This window comes from Bufo bufo, chromosome 1 (genome assembly GCF_905171765.1).
Source record: "Bufo bufo chromosome 1, aBufBuf1.1, whole genome shotgun sequence".
NCBI classification, from domain to species: Eukaryota; Metazoa; Chordata; class Amphibia; order Anura; family Bufonidae; genus Bufo; species Bufo bufo.
Genome location: NC_053389.1, coordinates 775,132,185 through 775,150,653, shown reverse-complemented (window position 1 = coordinate 775,150,653; position 18,469 = coordinate 775,132,185). Strand labels below are relative to the sequence as shown.

Genomic DNA, 18,469 nt, shown 5'->3' with positions numbered 1-18,469 from the left:
AGCGTACAATAGTTAGCCCACTGCAGACAGCAACATTATCTGCGCTACATCTCCTGTGTAACGTGTGCGCATCCCAAAAATATCTGTGACATTCAGTGCACTTTTTCCATATACGGTGTCTGCTGCGGACAGTGACATTAGCTGGGCTACATCTCCTGTGTAACGTTTCCACATCCAAAATTTACATTCCCGGTAATTTTTTATTAGCCGCTGCTGACATCAGCGGCATTATCTGTGGTATATCTCCTTTGTGACGTTTCCACATCCCAAATATCTTTTTTTATTTTTTTGCGCATACACTTACAAGTCCTACGCTACTGTACGTGTGACAAACTTTCAAGCATATATAACATTTAATATGAAGAAGGCAAGCAGTAAGGGACAGGGAAAAGGCCGTGATACTGATGGTGCACGCAGAGGCCGTGGACCTGGGCGCACAGAAACTGTGCCTGCTGCCAGAGCACAAGAAAAACAATCATCCATGATACATAGCTTCATGTCCCAGTTTGCAGGGCGGCGCGGGACAACGCTGTCGAAGTCAGACCAGTGCGACCAGGTGGTCAGTTGGATTGCAGCAGATAATGCTTCCAGTCGGTTAAGCACCACCCTGTCTTCCACCAAGTCTAGTCTCATTAGCCAAGAGTCTGGTCAACACAATCCTCACCCTGATCCTGCTTCCTCCCACCATGGAGAGTCTTGCCAAATAAGTGATCCCACACTCGGATATTCCGAGGAGCTCTTTTCAGCACAATTCCTTCATTTGGGCCTCTCGACAAGCCCACTTGAAAAGGGACATGAGATCTTGTGCCTTGATTCCTAAACTCTTGAGCATCCACAGTCACAAGAAGATGACGGTGGGGAATGGCAATTAGTGTTTCACGAGGTGGATGATGATGATGATGAGACACAGTTGCCAATAAGTCAACGGCAATTACTGTCTCAAGAGGTTGATGATGAGGATGAGACACAGTTGTCAATAACTGAGGTTGTTGTTAGGTCATCAAGTCAGGAGGATGAGCAGAGTGAGGAAGTGGAAGAGGAGGTGGTGGACGATGAAGTCACTGACCCAACCTGGGAAGGTGTTAAGCAGAGCCAGGACAGCAGTACAGAGGGGGAGGGATCAGCAGCATTGTAACAGGCTGGAAGAGGCAGTGGGGTGGCAAAAGGGAGTAGGTGGGCCACATCAAACAGGTCCGTAACTGTTCCCCGGAGCACACCCTTGCGGAAATCTCACTTGCTAAGGGGTAGGTGTTCCGCAGTCTGGCGCTTTTTTGAGGAAAGTGCGGATGACAAAAGAATTGTAATTTGCAACCTGTGCCATACAAAAATGAGCAGGGGCGTGAACACTAGCAACCTCACCACCACCAGCATGACCCGCCACATGGCATCAAAGCACCGTAATAGGTGGGCCAAATGCCTGGGTCCACAATCTGTGTCTGCGGGTCACACCACTGCCTCCTCTTCTCCTGTGTTATGTGCTGGCTAAACCCCTGTCGAAGGCGCAGGTCCGGATGCCTCCCGCCCTGAACCTGGACCTTCGCAAGCACCATCAGCGACCACATCCATTTCCATGTCCCAGCGAAGTGTCCAAATGTCCTTACCCCAGGCATTTAAACGCAAGCGCAAATACCCAGTCACCCACCCACAGGCCATAGCATTAAATGTGCATCTTTCCAAATTGCTGGCCCTTTAAATGTTGCCATTTAGGCTTGTGGACACTGAGGCCTTCCGCAGCCTGATGTCGGCGGCCATCCTTCGTTATGCAGTCCCCAGCCGCCACTATTTTTCACTGTGTGCCGTGCCTGCCTTACACTAACATGTGTCCCGTAACATCACCCGTCCCCTGAACAACGCAGTTACTGAGAAGGTCTGCTTAACTACTGACACATGCACAAGTGCTTTTGGCCAGGGACGCTACATTTCCCTGACAGCACACTGGGTGAACGTTGTGGAGGCCGGGAGCGAGTAGTTCCCTGGGATGGCACAGGTGCTACCGACGCCAAGTATTGCTGGCACTAATTCCACCACCACCTACGTTAGTGGCTTCAACCCCCACTTCTCCTCCTCTGCCTCCTCCTCAAATTCCACCTCAGATTTATCTTCTTGCAGCACCAGTCAGCCATCAGTCGGTAGCTGGAAGCAGTGTAGCACTGCAGTGGGGAAGCGTCAACAGGCCGTGCATAAGCTGATCTGCTTAGGTGACAAACAGCACACCGCCGCAGAGCTGTGGCAGGGGATAAGGGACCAGACTTAGCTGTGGCTCTCGCCACTCAACCTAGAACCAGGCATGGATTTGTCTGATAATGGCCGTAACTTGGTGGCGGCTTTGGAGCTCGGCAAGCTCAGACACATCCCATGCCTAGCCCACGTCTTCAACTTAGTGGTTCAGTGGTTTCTCCAAACCTACCCCAATTTGCCTGAGCTACTGGTGAAGGTGCGCCGCATGTGTGCCCATTTACGCAAGTCATCAACAGCTTCTGCCGGTCTATCAACGCTGCAGCAGCGCTTACAATTGCCAGCTCACCGACTGTTGTGCGACGTGAGCACGTGCTGGAACTCCACGTTCCACATGTTGGCCAGGCTTTGTGAGCAGCAGAGGGCAGTAGTGGAATACCAGCTGCAACATGGTGGTCGCCTTTCCAGTCAGCTTCCGCTCTTCTCAAGCAAGGAGTGGGCATGGATGTCTGACTTCTGTGAGGTTTTAAGAAACTTTGAGGAATCAACACAGATGGTGAGCGGCGTAACCATCCCCCTTCTGTGTCTACTCAAATGCTCGCTGCTCACAATTAAGGCCGACGCTTTGCATGTGGAAGAAGTGGAAATGGGGGAAGACATTACACAGGGTAATAGCCAGACCACCCTCAGTTCGTCTTCTCAGCGCAAATTGAATGATGATGATGATGAGGAGGAGCAGGAGATGGTTGCCTCTGCTACAGAGTGTAGTACCCATGGAAGTTTAATTCCATCTGTTCTGCGTGGAAGGGCAGAAGAGGAGGAAGAGGATAAGGAGATTGAGAGTAATCCTCCTGATGATGACAGCAACGTCTTGCCTGTTGGGACTCTGGCACACTTGGCTGACTTTATGTTAGGCTGCCTTTCCCGTGACCCATGTGTTCTACGCATTTTGGAGAACACTGATTACGGGTTGTTCACCCTTCTCGACCCCCACTACAAAGAGATCTTCTCATCTCTCATACCTGTAGTGGAGAGGACGAGCAAAACGGTGCAATACCAGAAGAATACCATTTCCAGCTGACAACGAGGGCGGCAGAGTACGTAGTTCCTTGAGGGAAAAATTTTTAAAGATGGTGAAGGAGTATGTAGCAGATCGTCCTCAATGATCCCTCTGTGCCTTACAACTACTGGGTGTCCAAGCTGGACACATGCACGAACTGGCACTCTACGCCATCGAGGTGCTGGCCTGCCCTGCCCCCAGCCTTTTGTCTGAGCGGGTATTTAGTGCTGCTGGGGGCATAATAACTGATAAGCGCATCTGCCTGTCAACTGAAAATGCTGACAGGTTGACTCTTATAAAAATGAACAAGGCCTGGATTTCCCCTGACTTCTCTACTCCACCAGAGGAAAGCGGCTGAACATAAACACACTTTAAATGTGTTTTTTATAATGTACTGAATACACTGTATTCCCATGCACCCCTTCCACCACAAAAAAGGGTATATGGTTCAATCTTCCTTTTCTCGTCCTCCTCCTCCTCTTCCATCATATCAACATGCTTATTAGTCTGCCCTCGCTCCTAATGTTGTAGAGGGTCAGCTCACTTGCAGGCCCTCACATATAATGTTTTAGAAGGTAAGCTCACAAGCAGGCCCTCACCTGCAATTTTTTAGAGGGCCAGCTCACCTGCAGGCCCTCGCATGTAATGTTCTAGAGGGTTAGTTCACCAGCAGGGCCTCACCTATAATCTTTTAGTGGGTCAGCTCACCTGCAGGCCCTCGCATGTAATGTTTTAGAGGGTCAGCTCACCAGCAGGCCCTCAACCATAATGTTTTACAGGGTAAGCTCACCAGCAGGCCCTCACCTACAATCTTTTAGAGGGTCAGCTCACCAGCAGACCCTCACCTACAATCTTTTGGAGGCTCAGCTCACCTGCCGGCCCTCACATGTAATGTTTTAGATGGTCAGCTCACCAGCAGGCCCTCACCTTCAATGTTTTAGAGGGTCAGCTCACCTCAGGCCCTCGCATATAATGTTTTAGAGGGTCAGCTCACCAACAGGCCTACACCTACAATCTTTTAGAAGGGCCAGCTCACCTGCAGGCCCTCACATATATGTTTTAGAGGGTCAGCTGACCAGTAGGCCCTCAACCATAATGTTTTACCGGGTCATCTCACCAGCAGGGCCTCACTTACAATCTATTAGAGGGTCAGCTCACCTGCAGGCCCTCACATGTAATGTTTTAGTGGGTCAGCTCACCTGCAGGCCTTTACCTACAAACTTTTAGAGGGTCAGCTCACCAGCAGGCCCTCACATATAATGTTTTAGATGGTCAGATCAGCAGCAGGCACTCGCCTTTTAAGTTTTAGATGGTCAGATCAGCAGCAAGCCATCGCCCCTAATGTTTTAGAGGGTCACCAGCAGGCCCTTGCTCCTAATGTTTTTGAGGGTCACCAGCAGGCCATCAATCATAATTTTTCAAGGGTGTATGATGCCCTCCTTTATGTGTAATAAAGGGTGTTTTGGAGTGCCGGTTCCTTGACATTTTTGGAAGCCCTTTCACTTAGTGCAGTGTTTCCCAACCAGTGTGCCTCCAGATGTTGCAAAACTACAACTTCCAGCATGCCCGGGCAGCCTTTGGCTGTGCAGGCATGCTGGGAGTTGTAGTTTTGCAACAGCTGGAGGCACACTGGTTGGAAAACACTGACTTAGTGCATAGGCTTTATGAGTGTAGGAATCCCACTACCTGAACAATTGTACCACAATGTGAATGAGGCCCTCCATTATGTGATATACAGTTTGTATCGGAGTACCTCTTCCTTGTAATTTTTGGCAGCACTTGCACTTTATATACAAGTAAATATACAGGAAAGAATGTTTCCTAACAATTTTTCCTCTAAAATCTATTTTATCTTCGGTTTTGTGCGTATTATTGTCAGTCTGTAAAAGTGGCGTACTACTCGAACAACATTGTTCCCAGCAGCGACCTGGGAGTCCAAGATGCATCCAGACATCATGCTGTTCCCAACCATTTCAGTGGTATTTCCACCAATTTCTGACTTTTTCCTATGAATCAGACACCCTCCCCTCTTCAGAGCAGGGGGTGCCTGGTTTAATGCTCGGGTTCTCCCATTGACTTCCAATGTGCTTGGGTGCTTGGTAGAGCACCCGAGCGTCGCGAGGTGTTCGACCCGAGCACCTGAACACCCGAGCACTTTGGTGCTCGTTCAACACTTATATCAAATGTTTTGGAGAAGTCAAGATAAACGACATCCGTTGAATCACCCCGGTCCAGTCTAGAACTTACCTCCTCATAGAAACTGATTAAATTAATTTGACCAATTCCTCATGAAGACGTGCTGATACAGTGTTACCTGCTTATTTTCACTGAGATACTTTAAGATAGCATCTCGTATAACAGTTTACCTACGACAGATGTTAGACTTACCGACCTATAATTTCCAGGTTCTGTTTTTGACCCTTTTTTTATATTCTCATGGCAGGCGTTCCCTTCCTTACAGACCAATAGGGTGCCATGAACTGTACAATCCCTAGCTGGATGTTTATGGAATGGAATGATGGGCAGGTTTGTAGTGGGTTCTTTTCCTTCCTGGTCAGTACAAAAAAAATTTTCAACACCGTCTGGCTGATTAGTGGTCTATTAAGCTGCAAAATGTGCACTAGAGAGAGCCATCTGAAGAGCACATGTCCACTTTGAGGCTACTGTGATTGGTAGCCTCAAAGTGGACATGTGCTCTTAATGTGAGGTAATGTAATTTTACTTGAGTAGTGGGTAGTAAGCCACTTTTTAGTTACTGCCCAGCAGTGGTTGATTTTTGTTTTGAGTCTAAATGTAAAAGTTATAGGTTTATTTTGTGCAACAAAATAAAGAACAAGCAAAGCCCTGTTTAAATAGAAAACTGCACAGTCTGTGTGTTATAATTCAAAGTGTTCAATTGATGTGACCTCCGGTAAAGAAAAGAATTGCAAATCATAAGGTAAGTTACAGTAAAGTTGTGTCTCTGCAAAAGAATTTGTGTCTCCTTCTCAGGGCCGTCTTTAATATTGATTGGACCCTGGGCAAAAATTTACTTGGGCCCCCTGGATCCTGCCTTCACACACCTTAGCAGGCAATCACGCCCTCCACCACAACACACACACAAAAAATCCACACATCTGGTAGAGTACAGTGAATGACTGTAAATACTTCCAGTTCTGAAGACTCCAGCGGCTCAGGATCAGTGCTCTGGGCAGCTGGGCTCAGGCTGGAAGTGGGCACCTCTCTGCAGGAAGGAGACCGGGGCTCGGCTCACTCTAGTGTTACAGTGCACCCCAGCACCCCACAGTATGCAGTATAGCACCCTATAGTATACAGCACCACACAGTATACAGTATAGCACCCCACACTATACAGTACCCCACAGTATATAGTAGAGCAGTATAGCAGCCCACAGTATACAGCACCCCACAGTATACAACACCTCACTGTATACAGCACCCCAAAATATACACGATACAGCCTCCCACACTATACAGTACAGCAGTATAGCACTCCACACTATACCGCACCCACAGTATACAGACCCCCACAGTATACAGGCCCCCACAGTATACAGCCCCCCACACAGTATACAGGCCCCCACACAGTATACAGGCCCCCACACAGTATACAGCCCCCCACACAGTATACAGGCCCCACACTAAACAGGCCCCCCCACAGTATACAGCCCCCCACACAGTATACAGCCCCCACACAGTATACAGCCCCCCCACACAGTATACAGCCCACCACATAGTATAAGCCCCCCACAGTATACAGGCCCCCACACAGTATACAGCCCCCCCACACAGTATACAGCCCACCACACAGTATACAGCCCACCACACAGTATACAGCCCCCCCACACAGTATACAGCCCACCACACAGTATACAGCCCCCCACACAGTATACAGGCCCCAACACAGTATAAGGCCCCCACACAGTATAAGGCCCCCACACAGTATAAGGCCCCCACACAGTATACAGCCCACCACACAGTTATAAGCCCCCCCACAGTATACAGGCCCCCACACAGTATACAGCCCCCCCACACAGTATACAGCCCAGCACACAGTATACAGGCCCCCACACAGTATACAGGCCCCCACACAGTATACAGCCCCCCACACAGTATACAGGCCTCCCACAAAGTATACAGCCCACCACACAGTATACAGTCCACCACACAGTATACAGGCCCCCACACAGTATACAGGCCCCCACACAGTATGCAGCCCCCCACAGTATACAGCCCAGCACACAGTATACAGCCCAGCACACAGTATACAGTCCCAACAATATACAGCCCCCCACAGTATACAGGCCCCACACAGTATACAGCCCCACACAGTATACAGCCCACCACACAGTATACAGCCCTCCCCACAGTATACAGCCCCACGCAGTATACAGCCCCCCACAGTATACAGCCCCCCACAGTATAAAGGCCCCCACACAGTATACAGCCCCCACACAGTATACAGCCCCCCACAGTATACAGCCCCCCACAGTATACAGCCCCACACAGTATACAGCCCACCACAGTATACAGCCCCCACAGTATACAGGCCCCCACAGTATACAGGCCCCCCACAGTATACAGCCCCCCCCACAGTATACAGCTCCCCCACAGTATACAGCCCCCCCACAGTATACAGCCCCACACAGTATACAGCCCCCCACAGTATACAGGCCCCCACACAATATACAGCACCCCACTATACAGTAGTTTACAGTATATTAACATAACAGCCCCTGTCACCTTTTTCTGATGTAATCTTCACACAAAAAAGCTCCACAGTTAATTCCTGCTAGGACCTGTGATGACCTCATAGCCATGTGACCAGTAATTGCTAGGTTACTGGTCACATGGTGATGATGTCATTAAGGTCCTAGATCACAACTTTAACACAGTACGATGCCTGTGTAGCTGACAGCTTGACACCCGGGGCAGTAGCTAGCAGGGCTCAAGAGGCAGCTGCCTTGGGCCCCCCAGGAGCAACTGGGCCCGGGGCAGCTGCCCCTTTTGCCCCTTGGTAAAGACGGCCCTGCTCCTTCTGCCTAATTCCTCTGCTGTTCAATAGAACCCCTAAAGGTACTGTATGTCCCACTACCTCCATCCTATGACAGGAGTCTCCCCTTGCAGACCGACAGAGAAGGCCAACCGTTTGGAAAACTGAAAAATAAAATCTCTAGTGCATGGGCAACTTAAGGCATTGTGATCTACTCAAGACCTGTCAGAGATCTACTAGTAGACCCCAGTCAACTTATTGCCTTATTAGGCTATAAAGTAGTTTTGTAGACATATTTAAAGAGACGGGCTCACTTCAGAAAATAAGATTTATCATGTAGAGAAAGTAAATACAAGGCACTTACTAATGTATTATGATTGTCCATAATGCCTCCATTGCTGGCTGGATTCCTTTTTCCATCACATTATACACTGTTCGTTTCCATGGTTATGACCACCCTGCAATCCAGCAACGGTGGTCGTGCTTGCACACTATAGAAAAAAGTGGTAAACTATGCGCACTCCTGCGTTCCCAGCCACCAGAACCGGCTGTGCTTTTTCCGATATTGTACATGCATGGCCACCACTGCTGGATTACAGGGTGGTCGTAACCATGGAAAGGAGCAGTGTATAATGCTATGGAAAATTGAATCAAGACAGCAAAGGAAGCAACATGGATAATAAAAATACATTATAAAGTGCCTTGTATTAACTTTCTGTACATGATAAATGCTGCTTGCTGAAGTGAGACAACACCTTGAATGTAATGTGCAAGCAATCAGTTTGACATCTACCTAATTCCCAGTCAGACGAGCACATCGTTTCCAACATCCATATGGGCAGGGTGGGTGCAACAACTCCAAATGACAGATAGTCAATGCAAAAAACCCCTAGGAAGAAACGGAAGAATACGATATGTAAGCACAGGGTTGCCATTCTCTGATATAAATACCCCAGTGTACCACCAGATTTTGTAGTAAGCTGTTTATCTTTGCTATACACTGAATATGAAATGGCCGGTAATGTAACTTACCTGCAGCCACTACAATGTAAGGGTCCTTGAGAAGTGTCAAGTAGGATGTCGCTGGAATGCCCTATGGAAGAACAACACAATTGCTTAGTGCCGGGTCTAGTAGTTCTGCTCATTTCAAAGATTTTTTTATATTAAGATTCTATATACTCACCCCCGGAACAAACTTGTCAAATCGCAGCATACAGAGCTGTAGAGCTGTGGATAACAAATAGCATTGTGAGGAACATCATGACATATATCACTAAATTACCTTTGTTTAAAAGAATATTTAACCGCCTCCGGACCGCCTAACGCAGGATCGCGTTCCGGAGGCGGCAGCCCTGCGCACAGTCACGCATATATGCGTCATCTCGCGAGACACGAGATTTCCTGTGAACGCGCGCACACAGGCGCGCGCGTTCACAGGATCGGAAGGTAAGCGAGTGGATCTCCAGCCTGCCAGCGGCGATCGTTCGCTGGCAGGCTGGAGATGTGATTTTTTTTAACCCCTAACAGGTATATTAGACGCTGTTTTGATAACAGCGTCTAATATACCTGCTACCTGGTCCTCTGCTGGTCCCTTTTGTTTGGATCGACCACCAGAGGACACAGGTAGCTCAGTAATATGTAGCACCAAACACCACTACACTACACCCCCCCTGTCACTTATTAACCCCTTATTCACCCCTGATCACCCCTGATCACACCATATAGACTCCCTGATCACCCCCCTGTCATTGATCACCCCCCTGTCATTGATCACCCCCCTGTAAGGCTCCATTCAGATGTCCGTATGTTTTTTACGGATCCACGGATACATGGATCGGATCCGCAAAACACATACAGACGTCTGAATGGAGCCTTACAGGGGGGTGATCACCCCATATAGACTCCCTGATCACCCCCCTGTCATTGATCACCCCCCTGTAAGGCTGCATTCAGATGTCCGTATGTTTTTTACGGATCCACGGATACATGGATCGGATCTGCAAAACACATACGGACATCTGAATGGACTCTTATAGGGGGGTGATCAATGACAGGGGGGTGATCACCAAATATAGACTCCCTGATCACCCCCTTGTCATTTTTCACCCCATTGTCATTGATCACCCCCCTGTCATTGATCACCCCCCTGTAAGGCTGCATTCAGATGTCCGTATGTTTTTTACGGATCCACGGATACATGGATCGGATCCGCAAAACACATACGGACATCTGAATGGAGCCTTATAGGGGGGTGATCAATGACAGGGGGGTGATCACCCCATATATACTCCCTGATAACCCCCCTGTCATTTTTCACCACCCTGTCATTGATCACCCCCCTGTCATTGATCACCCCCCTGTAAGGCTGCATTCAGATGTCCGTATGTTTTTTACGGATCCACGGATACATGGATCGGATCCGCAAAACACATACGGACATCTGAATGGAGCCTTATAGGGGGGTGATCAATGACAGGGGGGTGATCACCAAATATAGACTCCCTGATCACCCCCTTGTCATTTTTCACCCCATTGTCATTGATCACCCCCCTGTCATTGATCACCCCCCTGTAAGGCTGCATTCAGATGTCCGTATGTTTTTTATGGATCCACGGATACATTGATCGGATCCGCAAAACACATACGGACATCTGAATGGAGCCTTATAGGGGGGTGATCAATGACAGGGGGGTGATCACCCCATATATACTCCCTGATCACCCCCCTGTCATTTTTCACCACCCTGTCATTGATCACCCCCCTGTCATTGATCACCCCCCTGTAAGGCTGCATTCAGATGTCCGTATGTTTTTTACGGATCCACGGATACATGGATCGGATCCGCAAAACACATACGGACATCTGAATGGAGCCTTATAGGGGGGGTGATCAATGACAGGGGGGTGATCACCCCATATAGACTCCCTGATCACCCCCCTGTCATTGATCACCCCCCTGTCATTGATCACCCCCCTGTAAGGCTGCATTCAGATGTCCGTATGTTTTTTACGGATCCACGGATACATGGATCGGATCCGCAAAACACATACGGACATCTGAATGGAGCCTTATAGGCCTTATAGGGGGGTGATCAATGACAGGGGGGTGATCACCCCATATAGACTCCCTGATCACCCCCCTGTCATTGATCACCACCCTGTCATTGATCACCCCCCTGTCATTGATCACCCCCCTGTAAGGCTCCATTCAGACATTTTTTTGGCCCAAGTTAGCGGAAATTATTATTTTTTTTTCTTACAAAGTCTCATATTCCACTAACTTGTGTCAAAAAATAAAATCTCACATGAACTCCCCATACCCCTCACAGAATCCAAATGCGTAAAAAATTTTAGGCATTTATATTCCAGACTTCTTCTCACGCTTTAGGGCCCCTAGAATGCCAGGGCAGTAAAAATACCCCACATGTGACCTCATTTCGGAAAGAAGACACCCCAAGGTATTCGCTGAGGGGCATATTGAGTCCATGAAAGATTGAAATTTGTGTCCCAAGTTAGCGGAAAGGGAGACTTTGTGAGAAAAAAAAAAATAAAATCAATTTCCGCTAACTTGTGCCAAAAAAAAAAAAATTCTATGAACTCGCCATGCCCCTCATTGAATACCTTGGGGTGTCTTCTTTGCAAAATGGGGTCACATGTGGGGTATTTATACTGCCCTGGCATTTTAGGGGCCCTAAAGCGTGAGAAGAAGTCTGGGATCCAAATGTCTAAAAATGCCCTCATAAAAGGAATGTGGGCCCCTTTGCGCATCTAGGCTGCAAAAAAAGTGTCACACATCTGGTATCGCCGTACTCAGGAGAAGTTGGGCAATGTGTTTTGGGGTGTCATTTTACATATACCCATGCTGGGTGAGATAAATATCTTGGTCAAATGCCAACTTTGTATAAAAAATGGGAAAAGTTGTCTTTTGCCGAGATATTTCTCTCACCCAGCAAGAGTATATGTAAAAAGACACCCTAAAACACATTGCCCAACTTCTCCTGAATACGGCAATACCACATGTGTGACACTTTTTTGCAGCCTAGGTGGGCAAAGGGGCCCACATTCCAAAGAGCACCTTTAGGATTTCACAGGTCATTTACCTACTTACCACACATTAGGGCCCCTAGAATGCCAGGGCAGTATAACTACCCCACAAGTGACCCCATTTTGGAAAGAAGACACCCCAAGGTATTCCGTGAGGGGCATGGCGAGTTCCTAGAATTTTTTTTTGTTTTGTCACAAGTTAGCGGAAAATGATGATTTTTTTTAATTTTTTTATTTTCTTACAAAGTCTCATATTCCACTAACTTGTGACAAAAAATAAAAACTTCCATGAACTCACTATGCCCATCACGAAATACCTTGGGGCGTCTTCTTTCCAAAATGGGGTCACTTGTGGGGCAGTTATACTGCCCTGGCATTTTAGGGGCCCGAATGCGTGAGACGTGGTTTGCAATCAAAATCTGTAAAAAATGGCCGGTGAAATCCGAAAGGTGCTCTTTGGAATGTGGGCCCCTTTGCACACCTAGGCTGCAAAAAAGTGTCACACATCTGGTATCACCGTACTCAGGAGAAGTTGGGCAATGTGTTTTGGGGTGTCTTTTTACATATACAGTTGTGTTCAAAATTATTCAACCCCCACTGAAATTGAGTGTTTTGGCCAGTTTGACATTGATTTTGATCATTTCAGTCATCTTGTTTACAATTAAATCAAAGAGGCACTTGTAAGTCAGACAAATATAACATAACATTTATAATGAAATAACCACAAATATCTTTTCTGTGCTCACATCATTATCAGTTTTATTCAACCCCCAAGTGACATTCAATCTTAGTACTTAATACAACATCCTTTTCCAGTTATAAAAGCTTTTAAACGTGAAGCATAGCTTGACACAAGTGTCTTGCAGCCATCTACGGGTATCTGCGCCCATTCTTCATGGGCAAAAGCCTCCAGTTCAGTCACATTCTTAGGCTTGTGCGCTGCAACTGCTTTCTTTAAGTCCCACCAGAGGTTCTCAATCAGATTTAAGTCTGGTGACTGCGATAGCCACTTCAAAATGTTCCAGCCTTTAATCTGCAACCATGCTCTAGTGGACTTGGAGGTATGCTTGGGATCATTGTCCTGTTGAAAGGTCCAACGTCTCCCAAGCCTCAGGTTTGTGACGGACTGAATCACATTTTCATCCAATATCTCCTGGTACTGAAGAGAATTCATGGTACTTTGCACACGCTGAAGCTTCCCTGTACCTGTAGAAGCAAAACAGCCCCAAAGCATGATTGACCCCCCACCATGCTTCACAGTAGGCAAGGTGTTCTTTTCTTCATAGGCCTTGTTCTTCCTCCTCCAAACATAGCGTTGATCCATAGGCCCAAACAGTTCTAATTTTGTTTCATCAGTCCACAGAACACTTTTGTGGTTTGTCCACATGACTTTTGGCATACTGCAGTCAACTCTTCTTATTCTTTGGAGACAGCAAGGGGGTGCGCCTGGGTGTTCTGGCATGGAGGCCTTCATTACGCAGTGTGCGCCTTATTGTCTGAGCTGAAACTTCAGTACCCACATCTGACAAATCTTTTTTCAGTTCCTCAGCAGTCACACGGGGACTTTTCTCCACTTTGCGCTTCAGGTAGCGCACAGCAGTCGAAGTCAGCATCTTCTTTCTGCCACGACCAGGTAGTGTTTCAACAGTGCCCTTTGCCTTGAATTTGCGAATGATGCTTCCTATGGTGTCTCTTGGTATGTTTAACATCTTTGCAATCTCCTTATAGCCATTGCCCTTCCTGTGGAGAGAAATCACCTCTTCTCTTGTCTTCCTGGACCATTCTCTCGACTTCACCATGTTTGTAAACACACCAGTATATGTCTAGAAGGAGCTGAGTATCACAGTCCTTTTAAATCTGCCTAATTGGTGCTTATTATGCTTGATTGCTGCTCCTTGACATCCACAGGTGTTTTCAATACCTGATCGAAAACACTTGACTGAACCTCTGTTCTTAAGAGTGGTAGTCTTTAAAGGGTTGAATAATTGTGTCAATGAAGAAATCACAAAAAAAAACATTTAATACTGTATTACAAAAACAATTGATGTCATTTTAGTTGCATTTGGTTCTTTAAAAAGTCCTTGTAAGATTTCATTCTGAACACAATTACAAATGTACACTAAATTCATTGGGGGTTGAATAATTTTGAACACAACTGTACCCATGCTGGGTGAGAGAAATATCTTGGCAAAAGACAACTTTTCCCATTTTTTTTATACAAAGTTGGCATTTGACCGAGATATTTATCTCACCCAGCATGGGTATATGTAAAATGACACCCCAAAACACATTGCCCAACTTCTCCTGAGTACGGAGATACCACATGTGTGACACTTTTTTGCAGCCTAGGTGGGCAAAGGGGCCCACATTCCAAAGAGCACCTTTCGGATTTCACCGGCCATTTTTTACAGATTTTGATTTCAAACTACTTCTCACGCATTCAGGCCCCTAAAATGCCAGGGCAGTATAACTACCCCACAAGTGACCCCATTTTGGAAAGAAGACACCCCCAGGTATTTTGTGATGGGCATAGTGAGTTCATGGAAGTTTTTATTTTTTGTCACAAGTTAGTGGAATATGAGACTTTGTAAGAAAAAAAAAAAAAGAATCATCATTTTACGCTAACTTGTGACAAAAAATAAAAAATTCTAGGAACTCGCCATTCCCCTCACGGAATACCTTGGGGTGTCTTCTTTCCAAAATGTGGTCACTTGTGGGGTAGTTATACTGCCCTGGCATTCTAGGGGCCCTAATATGTGGTAAGTAGTTTGAAATCAGAATCTGTAAAAAATGGCCGGTGAAATCCTAAAGGCGCTCTTTGGAATGTGGGCTCCTTTGCCCACCTAGGCTGCAAAAAAGTGTCACACATGTGGTATCGCCGTACTCAGAAGTTGGGCAATGTGTTTTGGGGTGTCATTTTACATATACCCATGCTGGGTGAGATAAATATCTTGGTCAAATGCCAACTTTGTATAAAAAAATGGGAAAAGTTGTCTTTTGCCAAGATATTTCTCTCACCCAGCATGGGTATATGTAAAATGACACCCCAAAATACATTGCCCAACTTCTCCTGAGTACGGCAATACCAGATGTGTGACAAAGGTATTGGTGGGCAAAGGGGCCCACATTCCAAAGAGCACCTTTCGGATTTCACCGGCCATTTTTTACAGATTTTGATTTCAAACTACTTCGCACGCATTTGGGCCCCTAAAATGCCAGGGCAGTATAACTACCCCACAAGTTACCCCATTTTGGAAAGAAGACACCCCAAGGTATTTCGTGATGGGCATAGTGAGTTCATGGAAGTTTTTATTTTTTGTCACAAGTTAGTGGAATATGAGACTTTGTAAGAAAAAAATAAAAAATAAATCATCATTTTCCACTAACTTGTGACAAAAAATAAAAAGTTCTATGAACTCACTATGCCCATCAGCGAATACCTTAGGGTGTCTACTTTCCGAAATGGGGTAATTTGTGGGGTGCTCAGAAAGTCAGAGCTGCTTCAAAAAGCAGAAATTCACATTTTTGTACCATAGTTTGTAAACGCTATAACTTTTACCCAAACCATTTTTTTTTTTACCCAAACATTTTTTTTTTTATCAAAGACATGTAGAACAATAAATTTAGAGAAAAATTTATATATGGATCTCGTTTTTTTTGCAAAATTTTACAACTGAAAGTGAAAAATGTCCTTTTTTTGCAAAAAAATCGTTAAATTTCGATTAATAACAAAAAAAGTAAAAATGTCAGCAGCAATGAAATACCACCAAATGAAAGCTCTATTAGTGAGAAGAAAAGGAGGTAAAATTCATTTGGGTGGTAAGTTGCATGACCGAGCAATAAACGGTCAAAGTAGTGTAGGTCAGAAGTGTAAAAAGTGGCCTGGTCATTAAGGGTGTTTAAGCTAGGGGGGCTGAGGTGGTTAAATAAGTTTGGGCAGCCCTAGTCACAATTACTGTTACTGTGAACAGTTAAGCAAGTTGAAGATAAAATAATCTCCAAAAGCCATAAAGTTAGAGATGTATTTTAAGCAAAAACATTATATATTTTTTCATATTTTACATTCTTAAAATAATAAGAAAGGAAGCAAAAATGTGGGCACCTAGCATGGTTAATACCTAGCAGCACCCCCTCTGCCAAGTATCACAGCTTGGAAACACTTTTGTATCCAGCCAAGAGGCATTTTTGGCCGGTGTAATACTACTCCTTTGCACCAGTGACACGGAAAAACAATAATTAATCCGTCTGTTAATTGTGTTGCTGACACATACCTATTTTTGTGCTGCAAATCCCGTTCCTTGCAGTTGTCACACAAAAAAACAATAGTTAAAAGGTCTGTTAATTGTGTCACTGCCACATACCTATATTTGGGACCGCCAAACCCATTCCTTGCCGTTGTTACACAGAAATACAATTGTTCGTCTGTCAGCCTATCTCCTGGGTGACCATTAAAAATGAACAGAGCCTCAAATAAGGGACGTGGTGCTGCTGGTGGTGGTGGTGGAGCTCCTGCTGCAGGGAGAAGACATTGTCGATCTGTGCCAGCTACGCACCCAAATAAAACACCTTCCTCTGGTGCATGCAGGCGACAGGAAGTTCTGCCTCATTTAGTAGGCCCGAATACCGCACTAAGAATGGTGTAGCCAGAACAAGTAGAGGCGGTAGTAGATTGGATGGCTCAGAGTGTCAGCTGTCCATCCCCAAACACTGGAACGAAAGATGAAGTACCCCCCTACCATTCCACGAGCCCTGGCCCTGAATGCCAGCATTTGAAAATTACTGGCCTTTGAAATGCTGCCATTCCATCTTGTGGAGACTGACAGTTTTAAAAAAAAAGTCATTATGGCAGCTGCCTCAGGCTACGTGGTTTCCAGCTGCTACTACTTTTCCAGTTGGCCTGTCCCCGCAACAAGTGTCGGAAAAAAATTAGTTGTGCACTGCGCAACACCGCAGTGCACATAACCACTGATACGTGGACCAGTGAGCACGGGCAGGAACGTTATAGCTTCCTAACTGCCCACTGGGTAAATGTAGTGGCGGCTTTGCCTGAGGCTGAAAGCGCTTTGGCGCATGTCCTACTGCCACCGAGGATTGCTGGAGGTTTCTTGGTGCCTCCTCCCCCTGTTCCTCCACTACCGCCCCCTCATCAAGTCGGTGCAACACCTACACCACCAACTTCAGCACAGCCAGGGGGAAACAACAGCAGGCTGTTCTGAAACTCATCTGTTTGGGGGAAAGACCCCATACCATGTAGGAGTTGTGGGTGGGCATGGAAGAACAGACCGATGAGTGGTTGGTGCCGGTGAGCCTCAAGCCCCACAGTTCTGGGCCTAGCTGGTTTGACAGACATCCATTGCCTGGCACATGTGCTGAACTTGGTCATGCAGAGGTTCCTGGAAAATTACCCTGATATGTCAGAGCTGCTGCAGAAAGTGTGGGCCATCTGTGTGCGCTTTCGGTGTCCTCACCCTGTTTCTGTTAGCCTGTCGTCTCACAGGCATCACTGGACCGTGGCTGGGGGGGGATACAGAGGACACAGACAATACACCTGCCATTGAGGACAGCTTGTCGTTGCCTCTGGCCAGCCTGGCACACATGAGCGACTACATGCTGTAGTGTCTGCGCAACAACCGCCGACTTGCCCTCATTCATACTACTGCTGATTACCACCCTGCTGGATCCCCACTACAAGGACAATGTCAATCATCCTTATGTCACAGGTTAAAGAGGACCTTTCACTAGAATAGAAAATCTAAACTAAGCGGCGCCCAGGGAGAGCGGCGCCCAGGGATCTCCCTGCACTTACTATTATCCCTGGGCGCCGCTCCGTTCTCCCGCTATGCCCTCCGGTATCTTCGGTTACTAAGTTATGGTAGGCGGAGTTTGCCCTTGTTCTGCTGTAGCGCTGGCCAATCACAGCGCAGAGCTCACAGCCTGGGAGAAAATAACCTCCCATGCTGTGAGCTCTGCGCTGCGATTGGCCAGCGCTACAGCAGAACAAGGGCAGACTCCGCCTACCATAACTTAGTGACTGAAATCTCCGCCTACCATAACTTAGTGACCGAAGATACCAGAGGGCATAGTGGGAGAACGGAGCGGTGCCCAGGGATAATAGTAAGTGCAGTGAGATCCCCGGGCGCCGCTCTCCATGTCTGTATACTTTGTTTAGATTTTCTATTCTAGTGAAAGGTCCTCTTTA

General features: G+C 46.8%; 1 protein-coding gene across 1 annotated transcript in view; it reads right to left on the bottom strand.

Annotated features, from left to right (window-relative positions):
* LOC120987819 (chromaffin granule amine transporter-like) overlaps positions 1–18,469 on the bottom strand; it is a 91,416-nt gene that overhangs the window by 11,643 nt on the left and 61,304 nt on the right. The window contains exons 8-10 of the mRNA XM_040415912.1: positions 9,411–9,454; positions 9,260–9,320; positions 9,021–9,116 (exon numbers count right to left, since the gene is read on the bottom strand). Coding sequence (XP_040271846.1) covers positions 9,021–9,116; positions 9,260–9,320; positions 9,411–9,454 — 201 coding nt within the window. The remainder of the gene's footprint in view (positions 1–9,020; positions 9,117–9,259; positions 9,321–9,410; positions 9,455–18,469) is intronic.